Source organism: Plectropomus leopardus, chromosome 2, assembly GCF_026936395.1.
Source record: "Plectropomus leopardus strain MGB_pleo_1.0 chromosome 2, ASM2693639v1, whole genome shotgun sequence".
Taxonomy (NCBI): Eukaryota; Metazoa; Chordata; class Actinopteri; order Perciformes; family Serranidae; genus Plectropomus; species Plectropomus leopardus.
In genome coordinates this window covers 33105437-33130899 of record NC_142177.1, presented here as the reverse complement: position 1 = coordinate 33130899, position 25463 = coordinate 33105437, and the positions used below count along the sequence as shown (strand labels likewise).

Genomic DNA, 25463 nt, shown 5'->3' with positions numbered 1-25463 from the left:
AAAGACACAAAATAACCTTAAAGAGACACAAAACAACCACAAAAAGACAGAAAATGACTACAAAAATTGGTACGACAAACACAAAGAGACACAAAATAAACTATAAAAGGCACAAGATGACAAAAACACAGACACAAAATTACCCCGAAAGATACAAAACTACCAAAATGACCACAGAGTATCACAAATATGTGACAAGATGCATAACAACTACAAAAACAAACTGACCACAAAATCATCACAAAGTTTGTATGTCTAACTACTATGTATGAGAGGTGGTGGGGCCCTTTGCATATCTGTTACACAGGGGCCCACTGTCTCATAATCCGCCCTTAACAATAAAATATTTCTATTCCATCACAATCTACATTAAAAGCATGCAAAGCCTCATAATGTACATCACATAACAAAATAAAAATAAGCTATTCCTCAGCAAGAGTTAATTCATAATTACTATCAATGAAAATTGATTTCACGTTGTAGCACTAACGGCATCAGAATCAGCAGACAGCTTTCACATGACCCGCAAGACCTGCTACCAACCTCGTAATGTTAGCAAACTGATATTGCCGAGCACACAAACACTGACTGAACAAATCCAAGACATCAGCTTACATTATGTATATTAGTGCGCGCAGCGAGTCTTTTTAATTTGATAAAGTGAAGCAGTAATTCCCGGCATCTGTACTCTCAGGGGAATGAGCCCCTTTGGGAATAGACGCTGTGGTTCCGAGCTGCCAACAACAGGAGACTCCTGCTTCCAGCCTGAAGCGCAGGCTTGAGGCCCGAGCACGTTTATTTAGTCAAAAGAAGCACTCCTGAAGACGTGATTGGTCTGTCAGCAGGTGAGCAGTTGCACTACATGGTTCAGTGTTACAGCAGAGTTAGCAAGTGAGCAGATCAGAGTAGAGCATTGCTAGCTTTTACTGCTTTATTGCAAAAGGCTGTGTTGGATTCATGCTGCAGCTAGTAACAGTGTGTGAGCATAGCAGCACAAAATCGAAGTACATATTACAAATGTCACTTTAAGACTAATATTGTTTGTGTGATAACTGTGAAAATGCTGCTATGAATTGTTTAAACATCTTAATCAGTCTGCTGCAGTAATCGACTAGTTATTTCAAATCTGACAGCGAGCTCCTCCAGCACCAGCTGCGAACACTCAGCTCTGCTTGCTACTCTTACAAACTGCTGCAAGGTCTTATTTTAGAGAGGCTAAGGAACATAATGGACCTGATGTGAGTCAGCATGAGCCCCGCTGCTTCTTGATTTTGTTTAGTTTAATTAATCAATGGTGAAACTTGCTGTATGCAGTCTGATAGAAACATAGGAGAGAGATATGATTATAATATGCAAGATCAGTGTTACCAGATGCACGATAATTATCGTATTTGTACGTATTTTCCCTCTGTACGATGTACGATCAATAACTCCAAAATTACTGTAATGAACAATAACTTGACCATTGTGACACTTACAATAAGCACTGAGTTTAGTTTAAATATCTCATTTTAACTCATTTCCTGGGGCGCCTGTGGCTCAGTGGGTCGAGCAGGTGCCCCATGTTTAGAGGCTGTGTACTCGCCACAGTGGCCGCCGGTTCAATTCCAGCCTTGCCCCTTTGCTGCATGTCATCCCCTCTGTCTCCCCCTTTCCCACTCATACTGTCCTATCAATTAAAGGCAAAAACGCAGATGTTACGTTCCTTCAACCATAGCCCGCAGCATACACACAACCAGTGTAGGGAGGAGGGGCCAAGTCTGAATGTTGTTTACAAACACAAACCGACAAATCCTGCATAGTGTACCTTTAAATATCAGTGTCACATTGTAAATAAAGATGATCGCCTACTACACCTGCTGCATAAACAAATGATGGGAAATGTGGTTTAGAGATGCCAAGTTTGAAGTAATAACACTGAAATAAGATATTAGGGTGCAGAACTCGTAGGATAAATTCTGCCACAAAAAGCTCAAAACTGTAATGCCGCACAGTCCTGGTGAAAGTGCGGTTATAATATAATTCAGTGGAATGCCATCACACGCCCTCCTCTTCCTGAACAACACAACTGTACATTACACAACACAGAGTTAACCACAGCTGTTAACAGCCATGGCTCGTCCATCTGTCCATTCCCTGATGCCCTCGCTTCGTCAGTCGGGACGACTGTGTGAAGCCGTCTGTAATCAGATTAGGCAGTGACTGGGTGACTGGGGCTTCTGCATCCACCCATCACTCCATCCCACTGTTAGCAACATCTGCGTCATGTGGAGAACCATGTGCATGCTGTGAAAAGAGACAGATTAATGTGCTGATGTCTGTGTGTGTGTGTGTGTTGTGTGTGTGTCTGTGTGTGTGTGTGTGTGTGTGTGCGCGCACGTGTGTGCCTTGCAGCTCTCCATTCATCGTACACTAACAGGTAGTGTGTTGTCAACAGCCTGTGTTCTTTGTGTAACCTTCATAATTAAGGAGATGTCATGTTCAAGATGTGACATAACACACATATCCACACACACACACACACACACACAGACACAGACACAGACACAGACACGTACACACACGCACTCAGACACACACTTCAGTCATCGTCTGCCTGATGCAGGTGATTCAGGATTCGTACTGCACTGCAACCTAGCAGCCAGGCGAGGCAATGTATGATATATGAGGTATGAAAAAGTCATTAGGTTTTATAATGCCATCTCCAGTGATGGATTGTTTATTCAGTCATCATAAAATCATACACAGGCAATAATAAATTATTTGTGGTGATCAACAAACAAGAGGCGATTATATCTGAATAAAAGCTGCAGTATCAAACAGTGTTATTACAAAGAAGGCTTTAATAAAACATCACATGGGTGAATATTAGACAGAAATGGGCAAATATTAGATGCTGTTGTAAACTGAAAATTGAGAAAAATATCATAATTTAACAGCCAGCCTGACCCAAAGGGAAGGTGCAAATAACATCATCGAAGAGAGGAGAAGTATATGGTCACCTGGGGAGGGAGGGGTCACCTGATTATCTGTATTGGCGTTTTATTCTAATGATCACTGATAAAATTAATTAAAAAGTGCACTGAATGTGTCAGCAGGAACTTTTAGTAACTTACTTTCACTACGAGCTATTTTTATGTATTTGTTTTGAATTTTCACTTGACTTTATATAAAAAGCTGCTGGGAACTCGCTGTATATGATGTTGAAATGTTTAGTTTTGTTGAAACATTTGTTAAAGGCATTTAAACAAAGTTTTGTGTTGGAGTTTGCTATATTCGATATTCTAAATATTTACAAAGATTTTCATTTTCATTGTAAATGCATATCGGTTCCAAATATCGGTTATAAGTCTCATTGACTGATAATATTGATATCAACCCTGAAAAAAAAATATCGGTCAACCCTATTTTTGAGTGTCAGCAACTTCAGTAAACCAAGTTAGTCTGGCTTGATCATGACAAAGAGGATTTTGCTGGTAATGAAGTCAGAAGATCTGTTTTCTTTAGGAGAATACAAACATGACTGACTGGTTTGCAAGCAGCAGAATACAGATATATAGCACATTAAATCAACTTGTCAGATTTTACAGTGCACTAGATATTGACCAAAAGTCTTGTCCCTGTCTCACTCAGACTCACACTGGGTCTGAGTCCGCAGATGCCTTTAACAGAAAGAAACATGAAAGTGAGGAGCGCTCACTCTGCTGCTAAATCGGAGGACCAAATTGTCACCAGAAGTACACCACACACTGACTGACAAAAAACCTTGAACAAAAACAACTTGAAGAATCTCAGTCAACTGAGGGGTTTCCAACAGATTATGTGAATCTTTGACTTCCAGGGGGCAGCCCTATGTAATATGATATGAAATATCAATAAAATATGTCATCACTTAGTCAGAGGTTGTCAGTTGACTCTGTGATAAAAAAGGGGTCCCTGAAGAATAAGGGAAGCACTGATATATAATATCTCTGTAGCTTTAGCACAGACTGTGTGGAACAGAGTGCTTCTGTGTCATTTATCATTGTGTCATTACTGAATCAGAATCTAACAGGTCTAATCTAACAGCCTCTCTTTCTGGGGCAGTATGTTACAGGGGAAGCGGCGCAAAGTCAAAGTCGAACAGACTGCACTTAGATTATCTCCCTCTTGACAGAAAAGCACAAGAGAGGGCGCATCCTGGCGATTAGGTGCGCTGAGATAACCCCGGGACACGGAGCGCATCTCGCTGTGCAGCCTCTGGGAGCAGACACAGGCGCTCCTCACCTGGTAAAGGGCTCTACAAGCCTCTCAGATCCCGCCTGCCATAGCCTGGCCCGATCCATCCCGCCTCAACCCTAATGTCTCATTGGCATTCAGTCACACGCCTGCAGCAAGCAGCGAATGGAAAGCTTGGCGCTCGCTCGCCGCTATTAAGATTCTACAAAGCCAGCCGTTCCCCTGCCGCCACAAGCACACAGAGAATCACACGGCCAAGGAATAATAAAAGAGCCGGGGAAGAGAGGGGGGTAAGCAGAACAGCTGGGCCAGCCCATCACACAGGCAAGACACAGAGGAAGCTTTTGGTGTAAAATTTGAAAGCTCTGCTATTCATAACATTTATGAGGGCAGCACTGTTCACACTGCAATATCAGCTAATGAAAATAAGATACTTTCAAGTGGTTAAATCACCAGTGCAAAAGCATAATCGCACGGGCCCGTGTTACCCCCTCCACCCCACCCTCTGTCTTCCGCAGAACCACACCGTGACCACCTCATGATGAGCTGTATTACTAGCCAGCCTCCCATCATCACCCGCGGAGAAGCAGCACCCCCGCCGGCCCATCGCCCCGCCTGTTTATGTCTGCCTATCAACACCCTCCCAGAATCCTAAGCTGCTTGCTAATCACCCTTTGAAAGAGCAGACTAATTCAGATGTCAGGGCCCATTACCTGTGAGCTGTCTAGAGGTGACCTGAGCCCCTATCTTGCAGTGATAAACACCAGTTGGAGGATAATGCACATCTGGATAATAGGAAAGTGGGGGAGTGACACGCCGGCCAAGTGTACAATCGCTGAACGCAGCCGAGGAGCAGAGACGTGTAGCAATCATCGTTGCATAAAGATAACGTCCTTCATGACAGTCCTGGGTCAGTCAGCCGCCGTATGGCTGCTGCGCCTGTGGTAAAATAAACAAGGCTCTCAGACGGAGGAGTGACTCCTCACCAGCCGTCCCTTCCAATCTCCTCTCCGACACTGACAGAGACGACACTCGACAAAAAGACGACCCACAAAAAGACGACAAACACACACACTCACACACCACAATTCACAGTTACAGGATGTGACTGATGCACTCTGGAGCGAGACGGCAGGAAAAGAGCAGAAAAAAAAATCGCATTAGGGACAAAAACCCGTATTTTCAGATCAGATTGTAGCTCTATCACGTATAGACATCTTTTGGGGGATTTTTGAGCACCTGTTATGATCCCATTTTGCCGATTACATATTTAGGGGGTTCTGTGCTTTCAAGGGGATAAAGTGATAACACTAAATCCATTTTTATGATACGAGCAGCTTCAGGGGTTGTACACCGAGTATCTGGACAAGTACTGTATGGAAGCACAACTCTATTATAGATATGCGAGACATTTTAGAAAAGAGTGATGAATGACAAATTTGTATCTCAGGTACGGTGGATATCTGACAGTGATGGGCGGATGGGAGTGGAGAAAAAGAAGCGGCCTCCACAAAGCGAGCGGAAAGAACAGTGGGTAATGAGGGCAAACAGGATGCAGGTCAAAGCAAAAATAACCACTTTCTGTAGCCATTACTCCTCGTCTATTCAGTGAAACCCACCCCCAACTGCAAATCTTCCAGAGCCCTAGATACAACTAAAATGTAATAAACGATTTTATGACCACCCTAATAAATACATATTTACTGGGACAGGATTAGAATGAGTCATTATATTGCAATATGAGCGCTAACAGGCATTTAAGATGACAACGCTGCCTTTAATTGGAACAGCGAGTGAAGGCACTGAGGAACTGAAATCCCCTAGAACCTCCCACTGATTACAACAAATACATCCCACAGGAAATTCAACATACTGTAAGCACCCAATTGCTGTTTGTATGCTTTACATGCTTTATGCTACTGTAAGCTACTATAGACAATGCAATTAAAGAATTAATTCTCCCATTTTAAGATGCATCTTCCCCATAATGGGCCATGTAGCCTACTTTCGAAATGGAGAGATTAAGGCTCTATTCACATTAGAAATAAATGTTGCCCAACTCTGATTATTTTGCTACCACGTGTTACTGATGTTTTTTTCGTAGTAGTTTGGACACAGAAATCCTTAATCCAGCACATATTTGATCACTGGTCATGTGAGATGCGACCTCTGTGCGAACGGTCGGATTGGAATTCATGTTTATGCCAAACACTGGTGTTTTTTCCACATCATACTTCACTGCGCAGACCAAGGCGGCTGTAAATAGAATTACGTCAATAGAACCAATAGAGCCATCCATCCATTTTCATCAACCTATCCAAGGACAGGGAGGCAGGGGCGCAAATTTGCGAATCCTAGGATAGCGAAGGATTGACCTGCCCTTGTCTCACTATGAGTGGCTACTCGTTGCCTTCATTGATTGGATTGGTTCGATTTTGGCAAGAGGAGTGAAATTAGTTTAAGTTTGGGTGCGAATGTCAGATTAAGCCAATCAGAGTCACAGTAAAGTGGGTCATTCCTTCGGCATCCTAGGATTTTTACTTGAAGCCGTAATTCTCTCCAATCCAAAGATGGCTATCCACAGAGAAGCCCAAATGCCAGAAGCTCTCTGATGGGGACAGCCTGCCTACTGTATGAGTCCTTTCATTGTCACACTGTGACCACACTACTCCTGACTCGTCTCATGGCTACACCCACACCTCTCTTTCCAGAAGTACCAGCAATAGCTGCTAAAAGAGGAAGTTGACCAAAAGCCCATAACCCTCCAAAAACTGCCTATTGCTCTAAGGGTCCCGTTTATCCACAAATATACTACAAACTCCCAAAAAGAGGCACATGGATTATTTTTATTATTATTCGGAGTGACATTATTGGACCTTTCTATTATAGTGATCATTCAAGAGATATGCCTTGTACCACCATGTAATTCATCTTCCAAATGACGTTTTTGGTGCTCCAATGCGCACGTGTGTTATTGGTTGCATGTGAGATCGCTCACACTGATGTTACATATGGGTCCAATCAAATCAGAGAACTGGATAAATGAAATAATCAAAATTGAGCATTAAGCCTATGAACATAGCTTGTGCTGTTTGCTTGCACTAAAATGACCTCTCACCACCCCCCTCTGTCTGTCTCTCTCTCTCTCTCTCTCACACACACACACACACACACACACACACACACACACACACACACACAATCTCATTGCTCATTAAAGACTGCCATGATGACTTGTGTCCACCACTCTCAGCTTCCTGCGACCACCGTAGCATGCTCTTCACTGACGTCTCGCAATTCCCAGTCTGCGCTCTGTGATAGAAGCTTTTCTTTTTGTTGCATGCTGAAAACACTTCCTTCTATAGATGGCCTCAGGACAAAATGACGAGGATTTCCTTCTAGTTCAGTGCATATAAACAAGGGTTTTGGTGGATAAACACATTTACGCTCAGTTTTACCACCCTTTTTTTCCCCTTTTGTTAGCAGAATCCAGCAGCGACAAACTGACGTGATTATAGGCAGACACGGTGTATGACAAAAAGAAGTTAATGCTTATCAGAAAATGCGATTCATAGTGTCTTAGGATGCTGGTTTGCCAGTATGCTAAAATCAACTAGAAATCGTGGTTTGCCAGCTGTTCTACCCACCTCTGTACCATAATAATACATAATATAAGCTGAACCGACATCCATGAAGCAAAACTGCGCATACATTTTACATCTGCACAAGGCAATCATGGTGAAACACACTTGTAATCAACTTCAAAATATAGACTTCCAACTCCAAATCATCTCATCAAGCATGCTATTTATGTTGCGATTGTTGCAGGTGCCGCTGGAGTGTGTGAGAAGAGCAGCACCAATTTGATTAAAGTTGGAATAATGAGAGTGTGCCGGGAACCGGGAGTCATGCTATGCTTTTTGACTGTAGCCTACCTCTTTACTCTAAAATCACCAGTTACCATGCACACACAGACACATTCACATCAATGGAGTATCCAGCTCTAGTATAGATGAATTATTGAGGACTTGGAGTAGGGTTGGGAGCAACTTTACGCTTGTTTGTTTTGCAGTCGCATTACACCTCCTCCCACTGACTCCCCCCCCCCCCCCTCCCCTGCCCCCACAAACACACTGCGAGGCATGAGAGAGAGTGGGTTCTCAAACAGGATGCTATGGGATGTTGGCAGCTCTGCTATGCAACAGTGGGATGAGAAACTGGTGCAGTATCGCCCTGCTAAAAAACTAATTAATCCCAGGAGTCTTGATATCTTAAAAACTAGATATATCGCCACACGGTTGTATGCGTCCGCCCACCAGTCAAGTCGTGCTTCCAGGTAACATCCATGTCTGTGAAAACACAGATGCTTCACACACATCTTCCCCCTGGCAGCACAGAAGATTAGTGTCAGTAATTTATTGTTGGACCAAATGTCTCCCCTTCTGTTCCTGACTTATGACATTGAGTAATGGACATTATGATGTCACAGTTGACCTTTGACCTCTTGGATATAACATTTTAGCACTTCATTATGACATCCTTTTAGAAATTTGTGTGGAATTTGAGCATATGAATTCCTAATTTCTGGCCAAAAACACATTTTTTGAGGTCACCATGACCTTGATCTTTGACCTTCAATGACCAGATTGTTATCAGTTTACTGCTGACTCCAGGTGAACATTTGTGTCAAATTTGAAGAAACTCCCTGAAGGTGTTCTTGACATATCACTTTCACAAGAATGCAAGGTCAGTGTGACCTTGACCTTTGATGACCAAAATCTAATGAGCTGATTCTTGTGTCAGGTTAAAAATTTGTGCCGTATTTTAAGAAATTCTCTCCAGGTGTTCATGAGATAAAACATTTACAAGAATGACAAGGATGCAAGGTCAAAGTAACCTTGACCTTTGACCTACAACCACCAAAATCTAATCAGGTGATCCTTGAGTCCAAGTGGATATTTGTGCCTAATTTACAGAAATTCCCTCAAGGAAAAAAAAAATAGAAAAGTAAGAGTTGTTTCTGATGCAGATCAACATATGGGATAAAATTTAATTATCTAAATTGACTCCTTCACCTTTGTTAATTGTGTTTTGTCCGCAAACACCAAAACGTAATCAATTTCAGCCTTATGTACAAAACATGATTTCAGGTCTCAGTTTTAAATTAAATTATGTGTCAAGATGGACATTTTGCACAGTGTACTTTTAGATGTGTGTGTATGTGTGTGTATGTGTGTGTGTGTGTGTGTGTGTGTGTGTGTGTGTGTGTGTGTGTGTGGTAAGGCGGCAGCACTTCACTACAAGTCTGACAGCTGCCTCAGGCACACACGGGAGATGCTTGATGGGAGTCACAGAGGACAAACAAGCTGTATATCAACAAAATGCTTTGTAGGATGATACAGTGGAAGGCCAAACAGATACAAAAAGCATGAAGTGGTTACAAAGAAAGAAATAAAATGGACAGGAAAACAGATGTATCCATCTTTCCACCTATTAGAGTCTCATATGAGTATTTAAAAAAAGTGTGACCCAAGTTTTTATGGTATTTGAAGGCCTATTATGACAAATGTGTTTTCATAGGATTTGGTAAAGGTAAACAATAAATATGTAATCAAAATGCTTCATAGCCAAGACAAGAATGACAATATTCAGTTGAAGATTTTACCTCCCCTAATAGCATTGTTTTTTGGATTCAAAGTGAACAGTGGAAGGAGCGTGCAGAGAGACAGCTATGAAAGTTAGTAAGACAATAATGAGGCGAGGTTTGGAGGCTGAGACGATCCAGCGCTGGAGCGACACTTCTGCTAATTGTCATGCTCCGGTGCTGTGGCAACCGTCTTGGATTTAGGGTTTGACAGTCTTACTCAAGCATCCCTGTGCAGCACAAACAACCCACGCTGGCTGATGAGCGTAGTGACATGCCAGTGGCATGGTGATGTTAACAAAACAGGGGGGTGATCACGTGTTTGCTGCTGTGCTTCTTGTATCAAAAAACTGGATGAGGTTTTAAGTATAATGACTGTAGAATCACCCAGCCCAGTCGCCAGAAGTAACAGTTTGTAAGTTTCATATGTATCAGATTAACGTTTTTAAAATCACGTAGTATATGAGCTGACTTTGTCATCGGGCGATGGAGGGGATGGTGGATGGTTTTGACACCAGCAGAGCACTGTTTGTGATGAGCAGACAACAGAACCAGTTGTTTTTTAAAAATCTGCAGCATGCCACCAAACAAGGTTTTTAGCAATCTGTCACTGTGTTCCCACTGAGCACAGAGCCAAGAAAATCAGTTGTTTTTTTTGTTTTTTTTACCAAGACATTGCTGCATTTTCTGATGCACAAAAAGGCATTTGTTTTTGCTTAGACATCAATGCATCCAGATGGTGTGGTGCCACCAAAACTGGTTGTTTCCAGTAGCTTTTTGGCCACCAAACATGAGTGGTTTTTTGCAAAAAAAAAAAAGTGGTTACTTTTTACAGAAACATCACTGCATTTCCGGCTAGGATAATGCTACAAAAAGCAATTGCTTTTTTTGAGACATCAATGTATATCCTGCTGGGATTGTGCTAAGGGCTTTTTTTTTTTTAACCGAGATATTTCCTGCAGGAACAGCGTTACAGAGAGTGGTTGCTATGAGAGTGCTAACAAAACCAAGTGTTTCAAGCCATGCTTGGTTTGCATAAATGTACGTTGCCAATATTTACTCTCACGATTGGGTCGTATCTCCTGCACCTGCATGGACTAATCTTTAAAGTGGTAGATTCTAACTTTTTTTGTTTTCGTTTCAGATAGCTATTTATTATTAAATATCAGCTTGCACAGACCTCAAACTTTCATGAGTTAAATAATCCATCAGCGTGAACATAATGTCTGCTTTATTTTCCTCAAAGTTACATTGTGATTGTGTGGAAGTGCAGCTGTGAATGAAAAAAATCGATGCTATTGCTACACAATAATAACTATGACAACAATAAAAGCAGATATTGTATTCACCTAAATAAGGGTTTCTGCTGGCTGATTTTCATTTTGGCAGTGAAATGAAGTGAAAACTTTAGAGGCATAGAAGGTAAGAAAAACACACTGAGCAATCTAAAACACTGCAGTGTGCTTTAGAAAACGGTCAGCAGCAATATAGAGTATACATATTTGCAGTTAATAGACTGAAACATTCAAAAACAGCAGTATGGTCCTTTAAGCTCTTCCAAATACAATAGAGGCACATCTGAGCTGTGGTGTTTTAATAAATACAGTTGCAGAGGAGCGCCTGACGCAATCTTCTGCTTAAATTTCATATGAACGTCTAGTAGAGGTTTGCAAAGTTTCATTTTTAAACTCTGTGTTACCTAGAGTGTAAATTATTAATGAGGCACACGAGGATTCACTACCACCTACAGTTTATTGTGTGTACTATAATCATTTTGTCTGCGTGTCTCGTTTCCCCATTCATCCTTTATCTTGCCAGTTGGCACCAATGAGATTAACAATGTTCTTTTTCCAAGGGACACCTGGCCTAGAAAACATTATCAAGACATTTGCAGACAACATACAGTAACATGCATACAAGGCAACAGTGCAATTAAAATCACAAAGAGGCGCAAAAGTAGCCTCGTAAGCACCAAACAGTCGATAATCCAGTCGCAGAGCAGCAGGATCAGTGCCCAAGCCTAAACAGATCTTAGAAAAACAAAACATAGCTGGTGTCTTATTGAATCTAGGGCTGGCCCAAATACTCGAGAAGGACTCTGCCAGGCATTTTTTCCATTTGTGGATGAGATGAATGACATAGCACTGCAACACGTGTCTTTCAGTTCAAATAAACAATATCATTCATTTTTAAGGATCCTGTTTCTTTGACAGGATTATTGTTGTATTGTTAATGTTTGGTGTTGTTTAATACATGTTTGTGATCTCAAGAGGTTTGGTTGACAGAGGTTCTATCTATGCAGTGTTTTCCACAGAAATAAAATCTCTCAACTTTTTTTGTGTGTATGTCCCTTTGTGATTATTCTGTGTCAGTTCTCTATATTTGGAGATTCTTCGGCAAACGCCGCACAGGTGGAACTCTTCATGAGTTTTTTTCCTCTCAGCAGCAGTTTGTTGAGTTTGGATCAGCCAATCAGTTTGAGGTTGGATCGATCAGAGCTGATAAGGTGAGATCAATGGATCAGATTAGAGGAGCAGCTGCTGCAGAGGCCAGTGAAAGCAAACTTTTAGACCCAGCGCTTGACCGCAGGGTGTGTAGTTTCAATGGCGCACAGCTGGTTTCATCTAAGGTAGGTTGGAAAAATGATGGACAACACTAAAATAAAATGAAATCAAAGCTCACAGGGACATATTGCATAAACTTTAACAGCATTGCATAGCCTGTCAATTGACTGATTAAATTTCCCATTTGATTATATTCTCAACGACCAATTATTTGACACCTAAAATATACAACTAAATTTATGCGTGGGAAACCCTGATATGCTCAGCTTTTCTTATCATGGAAAAATAATATAATTATGGACCTACATAAATGCTCATATATTAATCAACTCTGAATCAGAGACAACGTGTGACAGAGCGCTGTGAAAAAAAAAATAAAATATATATATATATATTTATATATATATAAAAATATCCTAATACCTACACAATTAACAAATATGCGAATAGTCGAATATCTGGCTCTTGTTCTGATTGAATCTGCATAAAAAACACTCATAATCAGTACGTGAAGAGCTCATTCAGCCTTAAATTACTTTGTTATGAGTTCCGTGCCAAAGGCTCAGTGTACATGATGGCTCTCCTGCTCTATTCAGCTGATTGTCAGAAGCATCTCTAAGGCGAGAACAGATGTCTCTAGTTATTTGACCAGGCTCTCTGGGCTGCTGTATTCCCACTCTCGCTCTCAATCCCCATTTTTTTTTTGCGCCCGACTACAAATCTCTTTGCAGTGACAAAGCATCGCCTGTCAAGAGGATGATTCCATTGAGAGGCACTTCCTGATATGAGAGGTGCATTAATGTGATTAACCCACACACACTATTGCCGTTTGATACAGGGGCTTAGGGGCTCATGTCACTCTGTATTCTTCTCTATTGGCATGATCAGCAGGTAATAGAAAATATGATGATGCGTTAGCAGAAGCAGGCAACTCAAAACAAATTGCTACCAATTGCAGAATCCACTGTGGCTTTATGCAAATTCAGTCATGCAATATCACTTCAAAATTCAAAGGTAATTAAGAGCAGAATTTGCCTCGGAAACTCAGTACCTTACAGAAACGGATGAATTATGCCATTGTGCAGACTTAATATGTTCTCATTAGCACATCAGCAATTATCGACCATTAAAATCAATAAAGAAAAATGACTTCCGATAAAAATGCTGTTATTCCAGCACCCCAAAGGTGTTGGAGTATTTCAATTACTAACCATTTCATTCACACATACCTGAAATCTGGTGACTGCATTTACATTTTAGGACTAGATTTAATATCATAAAACCATTTAAAACTGTTAATTTTTAAGGGTCAGCCCAGACACTAGAATAAAATGTTAAGCATTGTAGGTTTCTGCAAACCATGGATATGTAACATTTCCAAAATCATATGAGGCTGTACGTAAATCAGATGGCATGTATATCAGAGGAATTTCTCATCAGGAGAACGGCATGGTGGATTCGTTCAAGGCCGACAAATATAGGTATTTGTTAATAAGAGGTCGGAAGATTTCCATCTGTGTTTGCAGTGACAAAAGCGGGTGCTTTTTACAAAGATTTCAAGACATTTCCATCCGTATTTATATGACAAAAGTAGGTGTTTTTATAATGAAAGTTCAGAATATTTCCAGCTTTATTTGGCATCAAAAGAGGGTGTTTTCTGGGAGTTCAGGACATGTTCAGCCATGTTTGTAGTGACAAAGTCAGCTAATTTTTTTCAAGAACGTGACATTTCTAGCCATTACCAGCCATGTTTGAGGTAACAAAAGCAGTTATTTTAAGCCAAAACATGCCGTTTTCCTAACCATAACCAAGTGTTTTTTGTGCCTGTCTAACCACAGAGTTGTCACAAAATAAAATTAAAAACTGAAACATAGAGATTCAACATATCTGTTATAAAAGTACAAATTTAACAACTGCTCTTCTGTATGTTTGCATACATACATGTTTGTATGTTTCTCACCGAAGTGAACTCCTCCCCTCAGGAAAACAACACACAGTCACTTTAATCACCACCAGCCGATAAGCTAAATTCTTTCTTTCTAATTGCACTACCATATACATTTGCACTACTATAACTATTTTTTAATGTGTCATTGTTTGTATTGTACAGTTTTTATTTATCTCTTTTTAAATATATATATATTTATGTCTACTCTCTGTCACAGAGAGTTGAGAGTAAAGCAATTTCAATCCTCTGTTTGTCTTGTACATACTGCAGAATCGACAATAAAGCTGACTTTGACTTTGACTTTGATAAACATACATTGCCAACAATTATACTTTTGACTGGGTTGAGAGGGCTTGTATTCATGAGCTTCATACAGTCACACAGCTAATAATAATCATCGCAAAGACGAAAGAGAGCTTGCTTCACTGGCTCCGGCACTGCACTGGCAAATTATTCATTTGATGTTAGCGCAATCATCCATTCAGCTGCATATAAAGGGCTACAGGTTGTATGTATGTTTTGATTGCAAAGTGATTGACATGGAAACATATAGGAGGCACAGCAGAAAATAACTGAGAAGCGAAAACGGAAATTCTGCGATGCCATTCATGAACCTTTTCATCAGGCATCTTTTCCGATCCTTAGCTGGAGGATCCGGCAGAAATAGATCGCTGTACCGAGCACAGAGCCACTGAGCTTTTAATAGAGGCATCTTCCAGCTTAATCAAAGATACCAAGGAAATAGGCACATTCACCTCATGGTACATTGTGAAGTCTTGGCGTAGGCTTGGTGTGAATATCATCATTTCAAAGCTCTAAGTATGTGAGGATGTATGCATTTGAGAGACGCCTCTTGGCAGTCCCTGGAGAATATATGATGCACCAGAAGCAGCAGAAAAGTAAGTGAAGTGCTGTGTGCAACTCTCACATTCCATTCGATCAATGGCTGAGATAGATAATAGCTTCCATAGAGACTTGCATCCTGTCTCGCTCTATCCTCGAATCCCCATCTCTGCTTTTGCATCTCTGCACACTCTCCCCTCCTAGCTCCTCCCCAGCTGTCAGCAGCAGGAGCAGCAGCATGGGAAGCACACCAGCTCCAGAGGGCAAGGCAAGCAGAGCACAAGAGGATCTCAGAAAGAGCACAGAGGGAACATCTGGTAGACCCAGCGAGGCTGTCCGTCGCTGCCGGCCGCCGTCATGTCATCGCAGATTCCCGGGCTTCCTGCTAACAGCTGATCCTCTAGGCCCACTGCCTCCATCAGAGTGGAGAAAATCCACTCGCTAACTCAATTATGCAAGAGGTGTGAATTAAACATGAGGCTACCACACAGGAATGTATACACACACAGCGCAGACGTACACACATGCACAATATGTAATAATACAATGTAACAACCCCATCTGTACGCTGACGCCAGGGGGCGATTTGTGAGGCCTTTTTTTTTTTTAAGTGCAGAACACCAAAAAGCTGATCCACGCTGCTTGTAACATCACATATGACTAAAATAGAATATGGACAAATAGGCCAGACAGGTAAGAGTGACAGTGAAGAAATAGGTGATGAGGAATTTTGCCATCTTCGCCACCTTTTACTTCCCTGTGAGCTTTAAAGGGAAAAAAAGAGCCGTGTGTGGGAGTTAAGCCTGCAGCCAAAGGCAGAGCCGATTTTCTCCCCATCTCTCTTTATGTCTCTCTCCCCCATGCCTCTCGCTCTCCCTCTTGTTTCTTTGTGTCTCTTTCTCTCTCTCCTTCCTCCCTGCCCTTTATTAATCATCCTTGGTTAGTGGGGCAGAGAGTGTGGTGTTAGGAGCTCTGGGGAGTTTAGAGCCATGAAATACGCACACCTTCATGCACACTAATAGGCGCAGGACTCATAAATCTGGGAAAACATTTTTGCTTTCATCTCTTGTTTGCTTATAAAAGATAGACAAATCAATAAAATATTCATTTAAAAAAACGCAGGAAAACTCCAAGGAATGACTGCACACACGAGACACACACCATAAGTGGGCATGTGCACACACACAGATGATCTTCAGGGATCCTGGCCTGAGGTCCTGGGGCTCAGCTGCTGCCGCTGCTGATGTAACCTTTTGAACAGTCTCAGTTGTTGTTTAGACATTCCAGCTTCAGCATACAAGCAAAGTACAGCCATCTCCCTTATCAGTAAACACACAACTGGATCTCTAGAGCTGTAAAACCCTCAACCTGAGGACCTCAGTGTCGCCAAGCCGTCGCAGTGTCTCATTGTCAGAGTGATTGGATGTTGCAGCCAGCACACTTGGAGAGCTGGAGTGATAGGACGACAGCGTACAGCACAGCTAACCACTCTGGCTTCTGTGGCCAATGGGCAGCAGAGTAGCCTGAATAATGGAGGATGTAATTAGGCCTTATTTCTATGCATGTAAGTGCACTTAGCCGAGATGGCTCCAACTGGGCTACATGCCCTTATCACCATTATCACTATTCGATCTCCCCGAGAAAGTGGTGAGAGAACTGGCCAATTAGATGTTATGGGACAGTAGTGGTTTACAGTGGAAGTCTGGGATGTCCTCTGGGAAGTGTGCAGGGATGTAGCAGTGGGTAGAACTCACATTATGCACATTTTTCATACTATTTTTGCAGCGGTTTTGTCAGCTTTAGCTGACATGTATGCATTCCTCTTTGCATGAATGAATAGAAACAACCACAAAGATACACAAAATGACCAAAAAGAGATGCAAAACAGCTGCAAAGAGATTCAAAATGACCATAAATAAACATATGACTGCAAAGAGAGGCAAAGCAACTACAAACATACTCAAAATTACAATAACCAGATTCAAAATGACTCTGAAGAGATGGAAAGAAACTATAAAGAGGTAGAAAATGACTAAAAAGGGAGGCAAAACAACCAAAAAAAGAAGCAAAACAGCTGCAAAGAGATTCAAAATGACCAAAGACATAAATGGCTACAAAGAGGCAAAGCGACCACAAACACCCTAAGCCTAATCTAAGCCAAATTCAGAATGACTTTAAAGAGACAGAAAGCAACTTTCAAATGATTAAAACTGACCACAAATAGGTGAATGGCTACACAGATAAGTAAGGAAACTACTTAAAAGTAACTACGTAGAGACTCAACATGATTACTAATGGAGGGGGTCGCTTTGTGTATCGCACAAAGAAACGTAAAACGACTACAAAAAGACACAAAACAGCTGCAAAGAGATTTAAATTGGCCACAAAGACATACGTGGGTACAAAAAGAGGCAAAGCTACTACAAACATACCCACAAATACTATAAGATTAAAAAATGACTTCAAAGAGATGGAAATCAACTCCAAAAATGACTAAAATGGGGGAAAACAACCACAAAGAGACACAAAATGACTGCAAAATAGGAGATAAATGGCTACAGAGGGAGACAAAGCAACCACACACTTTCTTGAAATGACTACAAGGGGGTTCAAAATGTCTTCAAAGAGACAGAGAACAACCACAAAGAGACGCAAAACAGCTGAGAGATTCAAAATGACCACAGAAACATAAATGGCTGCAAAGAGAGTCAAAGCAACAAAAAACACACTCAAAATGACAATAACCAGATTCAGAATGACTCAAAGAGATTGAAAGCAACTACAAAGAGACTCCAAACAACTACAAGGACACAAAATGACCACTCAGAGATAAATGGCTAAAAAAAGAGGTAAAACTACTGCAAACATATTCAGAATGACGACAGCAGGGTTTCAAACGACTTTAAAGAGACGGAAAATATCTACAGAGACTCAAAATGACTAAAATGGGGGGCAAAACAATCACAGACACAAAAAAATGAAACAAAACCACAGAAAGATGTGTTTTTAAAACATATACAAAGTCTGTGTATGTTGCCTATGGAGGGGAGGTGGTGGGGCCTCTTGCATGTCTGTGCCCAGGGGCCCACCGTCTCATAATCCATCCGTGCATATATCACAGTGATATAATGCAAGTTATATGAGGAGGGAGTCTGTATGAGGTAATGTTATTTGAATATTAATTTGAGGATGTTGTGTGCTTGTATGATCATGAGGGGTGTTGTGTGTAGTGGATGCAACATATCAAAACGCTCGTCTTACAAACACAGCTCAGGTGACACACAGCAGCGGTGGGAAAAGAAAGCAGAGGGGGTGGAGGAAGGGGGCGCACCTGGTTTGACGGTCTTCAAGCGAATCGGCTCCCGAAAGTGGCGGATGACGGCCAGGGTGTCGCGGTTTGTAAGTCCACTCACGGGCGTCCCGTTCACCTCCAGCAAAACGTCCCCGTAGTAGGGCAGCTTCCCGACGTGGCACACCAGCACGTCCAGCTTCATCTGGCCCAGGTACGGGAACTGTCCCAGCTCTGCTCCCCCGAGGACCTCCACCACGGAGCCAAAGTCCCCCAGGTTCCCCCATGACACCGCGCACTCCACCACTTTACTGGACCAGTGTTTCTTCTTCTTCAGTGTCCTGGACATGGTTACTCCCTTTTTTTATTTTGAAAACTGGTTACAGTCGCCTCGGTTTGCTGTTGTTAAATGAACGCGAAGTGACGCGGCCTAATAAACCCTCCTGAGTTATTCTCCCGACCTGCTGCTGGAGATTTCATCTTCTTGACATTTAGGAGGATGATTTTCACCCCCGCGCAGGTCTGTCATGCCACGGGTTTGTGCGCACAGCTACCCTGGGTTGCAATAATTCCAAACGCTCCTTGTGCGTAAAACAGGAGAGTTGATAGCGGCGAGGTTGTTAAAAAGGGGATTTCACGCTCTCCATGGCCACTCTGAAACCACGTCCGCGCCTCGCTTCGCCTCGTGTCGCCTCCCGACGCCGAGCAGTCCAAACTAAATGTAAACAGAGTGTATTTTACTCGCACGGCGGTAGACCGTCTGTCGCTGAAATGTAGTGCGTCAACGAGAAATCCCTCATATACCTGTGGGCAGGCTGAAAATAGAAGACGAGCGGCAGCGAGCACCGTTTGGCGGTTTATGCGGGTGAGATCCAGCCCATGGTGACTGTGCTGAGAGACACTACGAGCGTTTGTCTGCTACAGGTTTGAACACACCTGGCACCGCCAAGAGAGATGTTGCCAAGCTCCGTAACGCCCCTTTTACGCTCAGCAGCAGCAGGAGTGTTTAGTAGATGCTCATGCTGGCTCCACCCTCCGGTGGGTTGAGGTACTAAATGAAAAAAAAAAGAAAGATAAAAATAAACATATTGTATGAATCCTCTAAAGCTCACTAACTTTTTTCTTAACATTTTCTTAATATTTTTGAAAATATATTAATACTTTTGAAAATAGTACATTCAGTGGTCAATTCAAAATATTAAAATAATGAGACAAGTAAGTACAAACAAGACAGGCAAAAATAAAATAAAATAAATAAAACAAACAGAAAGAGCTATGTATTTAGATCTGTTTTTTTATATATGGGGTAATTTCTTTAAAAATGTAATTTTCTGAAAGTATAATTTAGCTAAAATAACAGCAAATTCAATTTATACTATTCATTCTTGGAGACATTTGGATTTTTGAAAATTAGTAATAAATCGGGCTCTTTGAGTGATATGTTCTTGCCAATATGTCTTTAGTGATTCGACTAAAAATCAGTCCAGAGGATCATTACATGTACACACTGAATAAATAAGTTTTTAAAATTTTTCTTCCATATTGTTACAGATGGTAACTTATTATCATTTAAGTCCCTGTCTAAAATATATTCCATCTGTGTGAATCTGAAGTTGTTGGTTTTTTTTAAACATTTGCAGGACATGTCTTGGATATTAGGTGGAATAAATGTCTAACTAAAAATACACAGAGCATGTAATCCTAATATTAAGCGTGCAGAGCAAATTACACCTAATTAAGACTCTTAATTTGTACAGAGTTAGGTAAGTACTCTTTGGGAGGACATCCGGGTTGAGCATAATAAGTGTCTCCACAGCGCCACCTACCGATACACTCAGAGACATCAAAGCAATTTGCTGCTCCAGTTCATCCGTCCCTCAGGTCTCTGATTTACAGTTATGCATACCTGCATACCTTCATGCTCAAGTGCATCTAACTGCATTTCTCTAAACATGACCTATAAGACGAGTTGCTTTGATCACTGGTTATCATTAGACTGTAAGCTACAGCTTTATTTTCCAATTGTTTACGCAGAAAAAGCTTCGCCGCAGTGCTGTGTCCATGCATATATTATCATCAATTAAGTGGGTCCAGTGCAAAAAATCTGACATTTTATTCCAGGGGAAACTCCACCTACATGCAAAGCCTACAAACTTCATGGCCTCAGAGCACAGGTTTTTGAATGAGCGCAAATATTTACATAACTTATGTGTGTTGGTTTCATGCTATTTATGAGTTACAACAGCTCGAAGCAGTGTTTATAATATATATTAGGAGGGGATGTTAAATTATGCTCAAGAGGTCCCCAAAACATTGATAAAAACAAAAAGAAAATACATTTTTTGCTTTGCTACAACAGGCAACCATGCACCATGCTCCAAAAATAATAATCAGCAAATGTAATCATAATCATAAATAAACTAAACAAATTGTCATTATTATTAATACTGGTTCTATTGTTATGGCGTTCTGCAGGTGTGCTTGTGGTTTGTGCAAGTGGTGTCGCAGTAACCGAGCAGAAGCTGCTCGACTGCTGTGGTACAGTCAATGTCAAACACTGTACTGTCTCTTTATTTCATCACTTTCATGCATTACAGAAAAGGGCATAAAAAAACTTGAGCAATGTCTCTGTCTGTCAAGTTTGTTTTAAGTGTTAGTATATCTATGGAAGAATTACCTACTAATTTTCCTACCTGGCAAAGGCCCAAAGTGTCAGGGACCATAACCATAACCGGCCATAACCTGCAAAATGTCTCTCTAGAGACACGTACAGGCCTGGAAGAGACTTATTATGATCACAAAGAGACACAAAACATTTATGAGTTACAAAACAGCTGCAACGAGTCTCATAGACACTTCAAAAAGGAGCAAAAGAACTTAAGAGACATAAAATTACTATAAAGAGGCACAAACAACTATGAAGAAACACAAAATGACCTGAAAGAGACACAAAGCATCTACAGAGACTCAAGATGACCTCAGAGAGACAGAAAACAATCAAAAGGAGGTGCATGATTACTACAGAGACACAGAACAACTGCAGTGAGATTCAAAATTACAACGAGACCGAAAGAAACTACAAAGAGACTCAAAACAGCAAAGAAAAGGGTTAAAACAACTACAAAGAGATACAAAAAAGCTAAGATATTCAAAACTATTTCAAAGAGACCGAAAGCAACAACAAAGAGACTTAAAACGAATATGAACGTGGGCAAATAAATAAGATTAGAGACACAAAACAGCTGAAATGAGATTCAGAATGACCACAGAGAGATGAAAGGCCACAAAGAGATGTAGAGAAACTACAATAAAACTCAGGATGATAACAATTCAATTCAAAACAAGCAAAAACAACTATTAAAAATGACTTTAAAGATACACAAAGCAACTGCAAAGATTCAAAATGACCTCAAAGAGACAAAAAAAACAACTAAAAAGAGACACCAAATGACTACAAATATACTTAAACCACTGCAAAGAGTCTCAAAATAACCTCAAAAAGTCACAAAACAACAACAAAAATATGCAAATTGACAACAAAAAGACACAAAACAACAACAAAAAGATGTTAAATCACTGTAAAGCCTGTGTGTCTTGCCCATTGTGTCATTAGCCACCCATGAGTACGCCATAAAAAATGTAGTGAAGAATTGAATTGGTAATTGAAAAAAGCCGCTAAAAATGCCATAGCGTGTGCACTTGATCAGCCCTTAATCATATGCTGGCCCTGTGAAACAACACCGAACAAAATGTTGAGAACACCAATTGAGGATTTTTGTTTCAAAATGCTCTAAAATAGTCATTTTAGCTCTTGATTTCTAAAATGTATCCCTGGGGGAAATTCCCCCTAGACCAACTTGAAAGGTGGGATCAAAGAATGTGTCAATTGGAAACGGCCCCCCCTGAATGTTAAGTAAGTGATTACGGCCCTGTCTAGCTCCTTTACTTCTATGTCTTGTTGGTTTCATGCTAAGAGTTGCTGGAGCTCAATGGGAAATTTAAGATGATGCAAAACTGAAGAGGTGTTTTAAAGAGTAGCTTTGAAAGTTAATTAAACTTTGTGAATGTCACCTCATCTCTGGAGATTACTGATCGTGTTTCACAGCACGTTACAAACGACGCACAGTTTGCTGTCGCAAAAACCTCTCCATTGCAGCATGATGGATTTTGACAATTTGGGGCGTGCTGACTCACAGGACAGTCATACGTCAACGCCATGTCGTCGAGTTAATTAACTTTATATCTGGAAGCGGGGAACACACCTTCTGTAGTATTTATGAAGCAGCAGTAGTTTCTGTTCTCTGGCTGTGATGCATTAGAAGTCTGTTTTTAAATACACAGTCGCCACCCTGGACGCCGCGCTGAATAATTCATCGCCTTGTAGAGGATGATTAACAATGCTATCATGTCTTTGATGGGAAGCGGGGAGTGGAGCGGGGACCCAAACAAACTGCAGACTTTAAAAGGCTGAAGCACAGTCAGATTCAGCTCATATCTGATGTTTCCTGGGATTCTGCTGGATTTATGTAGGAGGGATTTTTAAAAATGAGGTCTTTTTCTTAACGTCAAGACTGATGATGGACTAACAGTTTTTTAAGGCCCATATTAGCCGGCTTTGTGTTGGCTTGACATGACCAAATCCAGATTATAGATGGCTTGGCCTTTTAAATCGCTCCCATGGTGTGCCCAGAAATCATGTTGTGGTTAAGGTCACTGGTGCCTGGAATTACATGCAACCTAAATCAAATCCTGCAAGAACATTTTATCTCATTTTTCTTTAAGCCCTCCTGCTGTCAGTAAAAACACACACTGTCATAGAAATTTGAAACAATCACTCTTTGGCAGAGAGCTTGATTTTTTTGATGAACGAGGAAACATTTTGGTCATTTTACCAATAAAAACACTGCAGGACGACCATTGCTCTACCCAGCTTAGTCTTGACAAGGTGCTGGAAACATCACAAAGACCAAACTTGTAGAAAAGGCTTCTGCACACTCACGTCTATGAAGAGTTTCACCTTTTTTTCTGCATATGTGTGCTCTGATGAAGGTCTAACAGACCGAAAGCTTAGAATAAAGTGAAACACTGCATAAATTAAAGTGTGCAGAAACCTCCAAAATCTAACAAAAATGACAAACATCTGCTTGTTCCAGCTGCAAAAGTGTGAGCATTTTCTGCTTTTCTGTGTTTTAAAATGCATCCTGAGTACTGACCCTTTCACCTTTACCTTTTGTTATGTTACACCCTTATGCTAAAAATAATGTTATCATTTTCATTATCAATCACTACCCCATGATCAAAAAGTGGAATCAGGATTTTAGATATTTTCCTGGGTGAAATCAATGTATTCAGATCCTTTACTCAGTGCTTAGTTAAAGCATCGATTGCAGTCTTCTCGAGTATGATGCAACAGGCTTTGCACACCTCTGCAGATCCTCTCCAGCTCCGTCAGGTTGGATGGGAGGATGTGACAGACAGACATTTTCAAGTCTCTCAAGGCTGGACTTCTCAAGGACATTCACAGTATTGACCCTAAGCCGCTCCTGCGTTGTCTTGGCTCTGTGCTTCGGGTCACTGAACCTTTAGTCCAGTGGAAGGTCCTGAACACTGGACCAGGTTTTCATCAAAGGTATCTGTTTTTTGCTCTGTTCAGCTTTCTTTCAAACTCTGCAAGACTCTCAGTTCCTGCCGCTGACAAACACCCCCAGAGCATGATGCTGCAACCACAAAGCTTCACCGCTGAGATGGTGTTGTGCAGGTGATGAGAGATGCCTGGTTTCCTTCAGAATTGCGACTTAGAATTGAAGCCAATCTTGGTTTCATCGGATCAGAGGATGTTGTTACTTGCAGCCTGAGAGTCCTTCAGGTGCCTTCCTTCATTTTTTACTGAGTAGAGGCTTGGCCGCTCTGTCATAAAGTCCAGGTTGGTGGGGTCTTACAGGGATGGTTTCCCTCCTAGAAGTTTCTCCAAACAGGATCTCTGGAGCTGAGCGAGAGTTGTCATCATGTTCTGGATCACTTCTATCACCAAAGTCTTTCTCCCTCTATCGCTCAGGTTGGCTGGGAAGCTCTAGGAAGAGTCCTGGTTGATCAAAACTTCTTCCATTTGAGTATTAAGGAAGCCACTCTGCTCTTGGGAACTTTGAAATTCATCAGTTTTTTTGTAGCCTTCCCCATATCTGTAGGAAATGCAACAAAAGCACGCGCATCCAGGCGACAAAAAACTAGGTGCAGAACAAGAGATACACAACAGAAGAAAAAACAGTGCGCATGAAACACCGGCCAACGTAACAACAGGCCACAAACGTACCGTTCTCAGTGCTGCTTTGACATGTTTTGACCCGCTCTGTCCAAACCTGTGATATTTTCTAAGGAGCTGACTCCAACACATTAGTCACTGTATGAGTAAATAAACAAACATTAATTTTCATATTACAATTGTGGGAAGTTATTACAATTTTGAAAGCTAAAGATTTTCACCTTCACACAAGCCAAACAAATCCCTGCAAATGTAACAGTCATTACGTTTGTAGTAGTCATCTGCTATTACGTTTGTGGGAGATGTATTATGTTTGTGGGATTATTACAGCAAAAGCTGCAGATTTGTATTACGTTTGTGGTTTATTTTATTTGTGGGCTGTTATTACGTTGGCGGGTGTTACAGTGCATACTAGACCATGCTCCCATAAATATTTAATTCAATTACCAATGAGGTGGTGTTTCCAGCTACATGCTCTTCTTCAGGCCAGTGAAGAGCAATTAGTTTGAAACTTCACATCTGTGGTAATTCTATAAAATATTTATGGGAGCATAGTTTAGTGTGCAGACTTTGATTTTTCTTCCCCAGATATGTGCCTCGACAAAATGTGAAAAAAGTGAAGGGGTCTGAATACTTTAAGAATGTTCTGAATATCTTTGGGCTTTTGACAAACCAAACACTTTAAATATGTAACCTCG

The 25463-nt window shown here is 41.2% G+C and overlaps 1 protein-coding gene across 3 annotated transcripts in view; it reads right to left on the bottom strand.

Annotated features, from left to right (window-relative positions):
* Positions 1–19470, bottom strand: part of magi3b (membrane associated guanylate kinase, WW and PDZ domain containing 3b) — a 181853-nt gene extending 162383 nt beyond the window's left edge. For 2 of the 3 annotated variants that reach the window (XM_042509055.2, XM_088069106.1), the window contains exon 1: positions 18549–19470. In XM_042509055.2, the coding sequence (XP_042364989.2) occupies positions 18549–18855 (307 nt within the window). In that variant the 5' untranslated portion in view covers positions 18856–19470. The remainder of the gene's footprint in view (positions 1–18548) is intronic. The other variant, XM_088069105.1, reaches the window with a different exon arrangement.
* Between the last annotated feature and the right edge of the window lie 5993 nt (positions 19471–25463).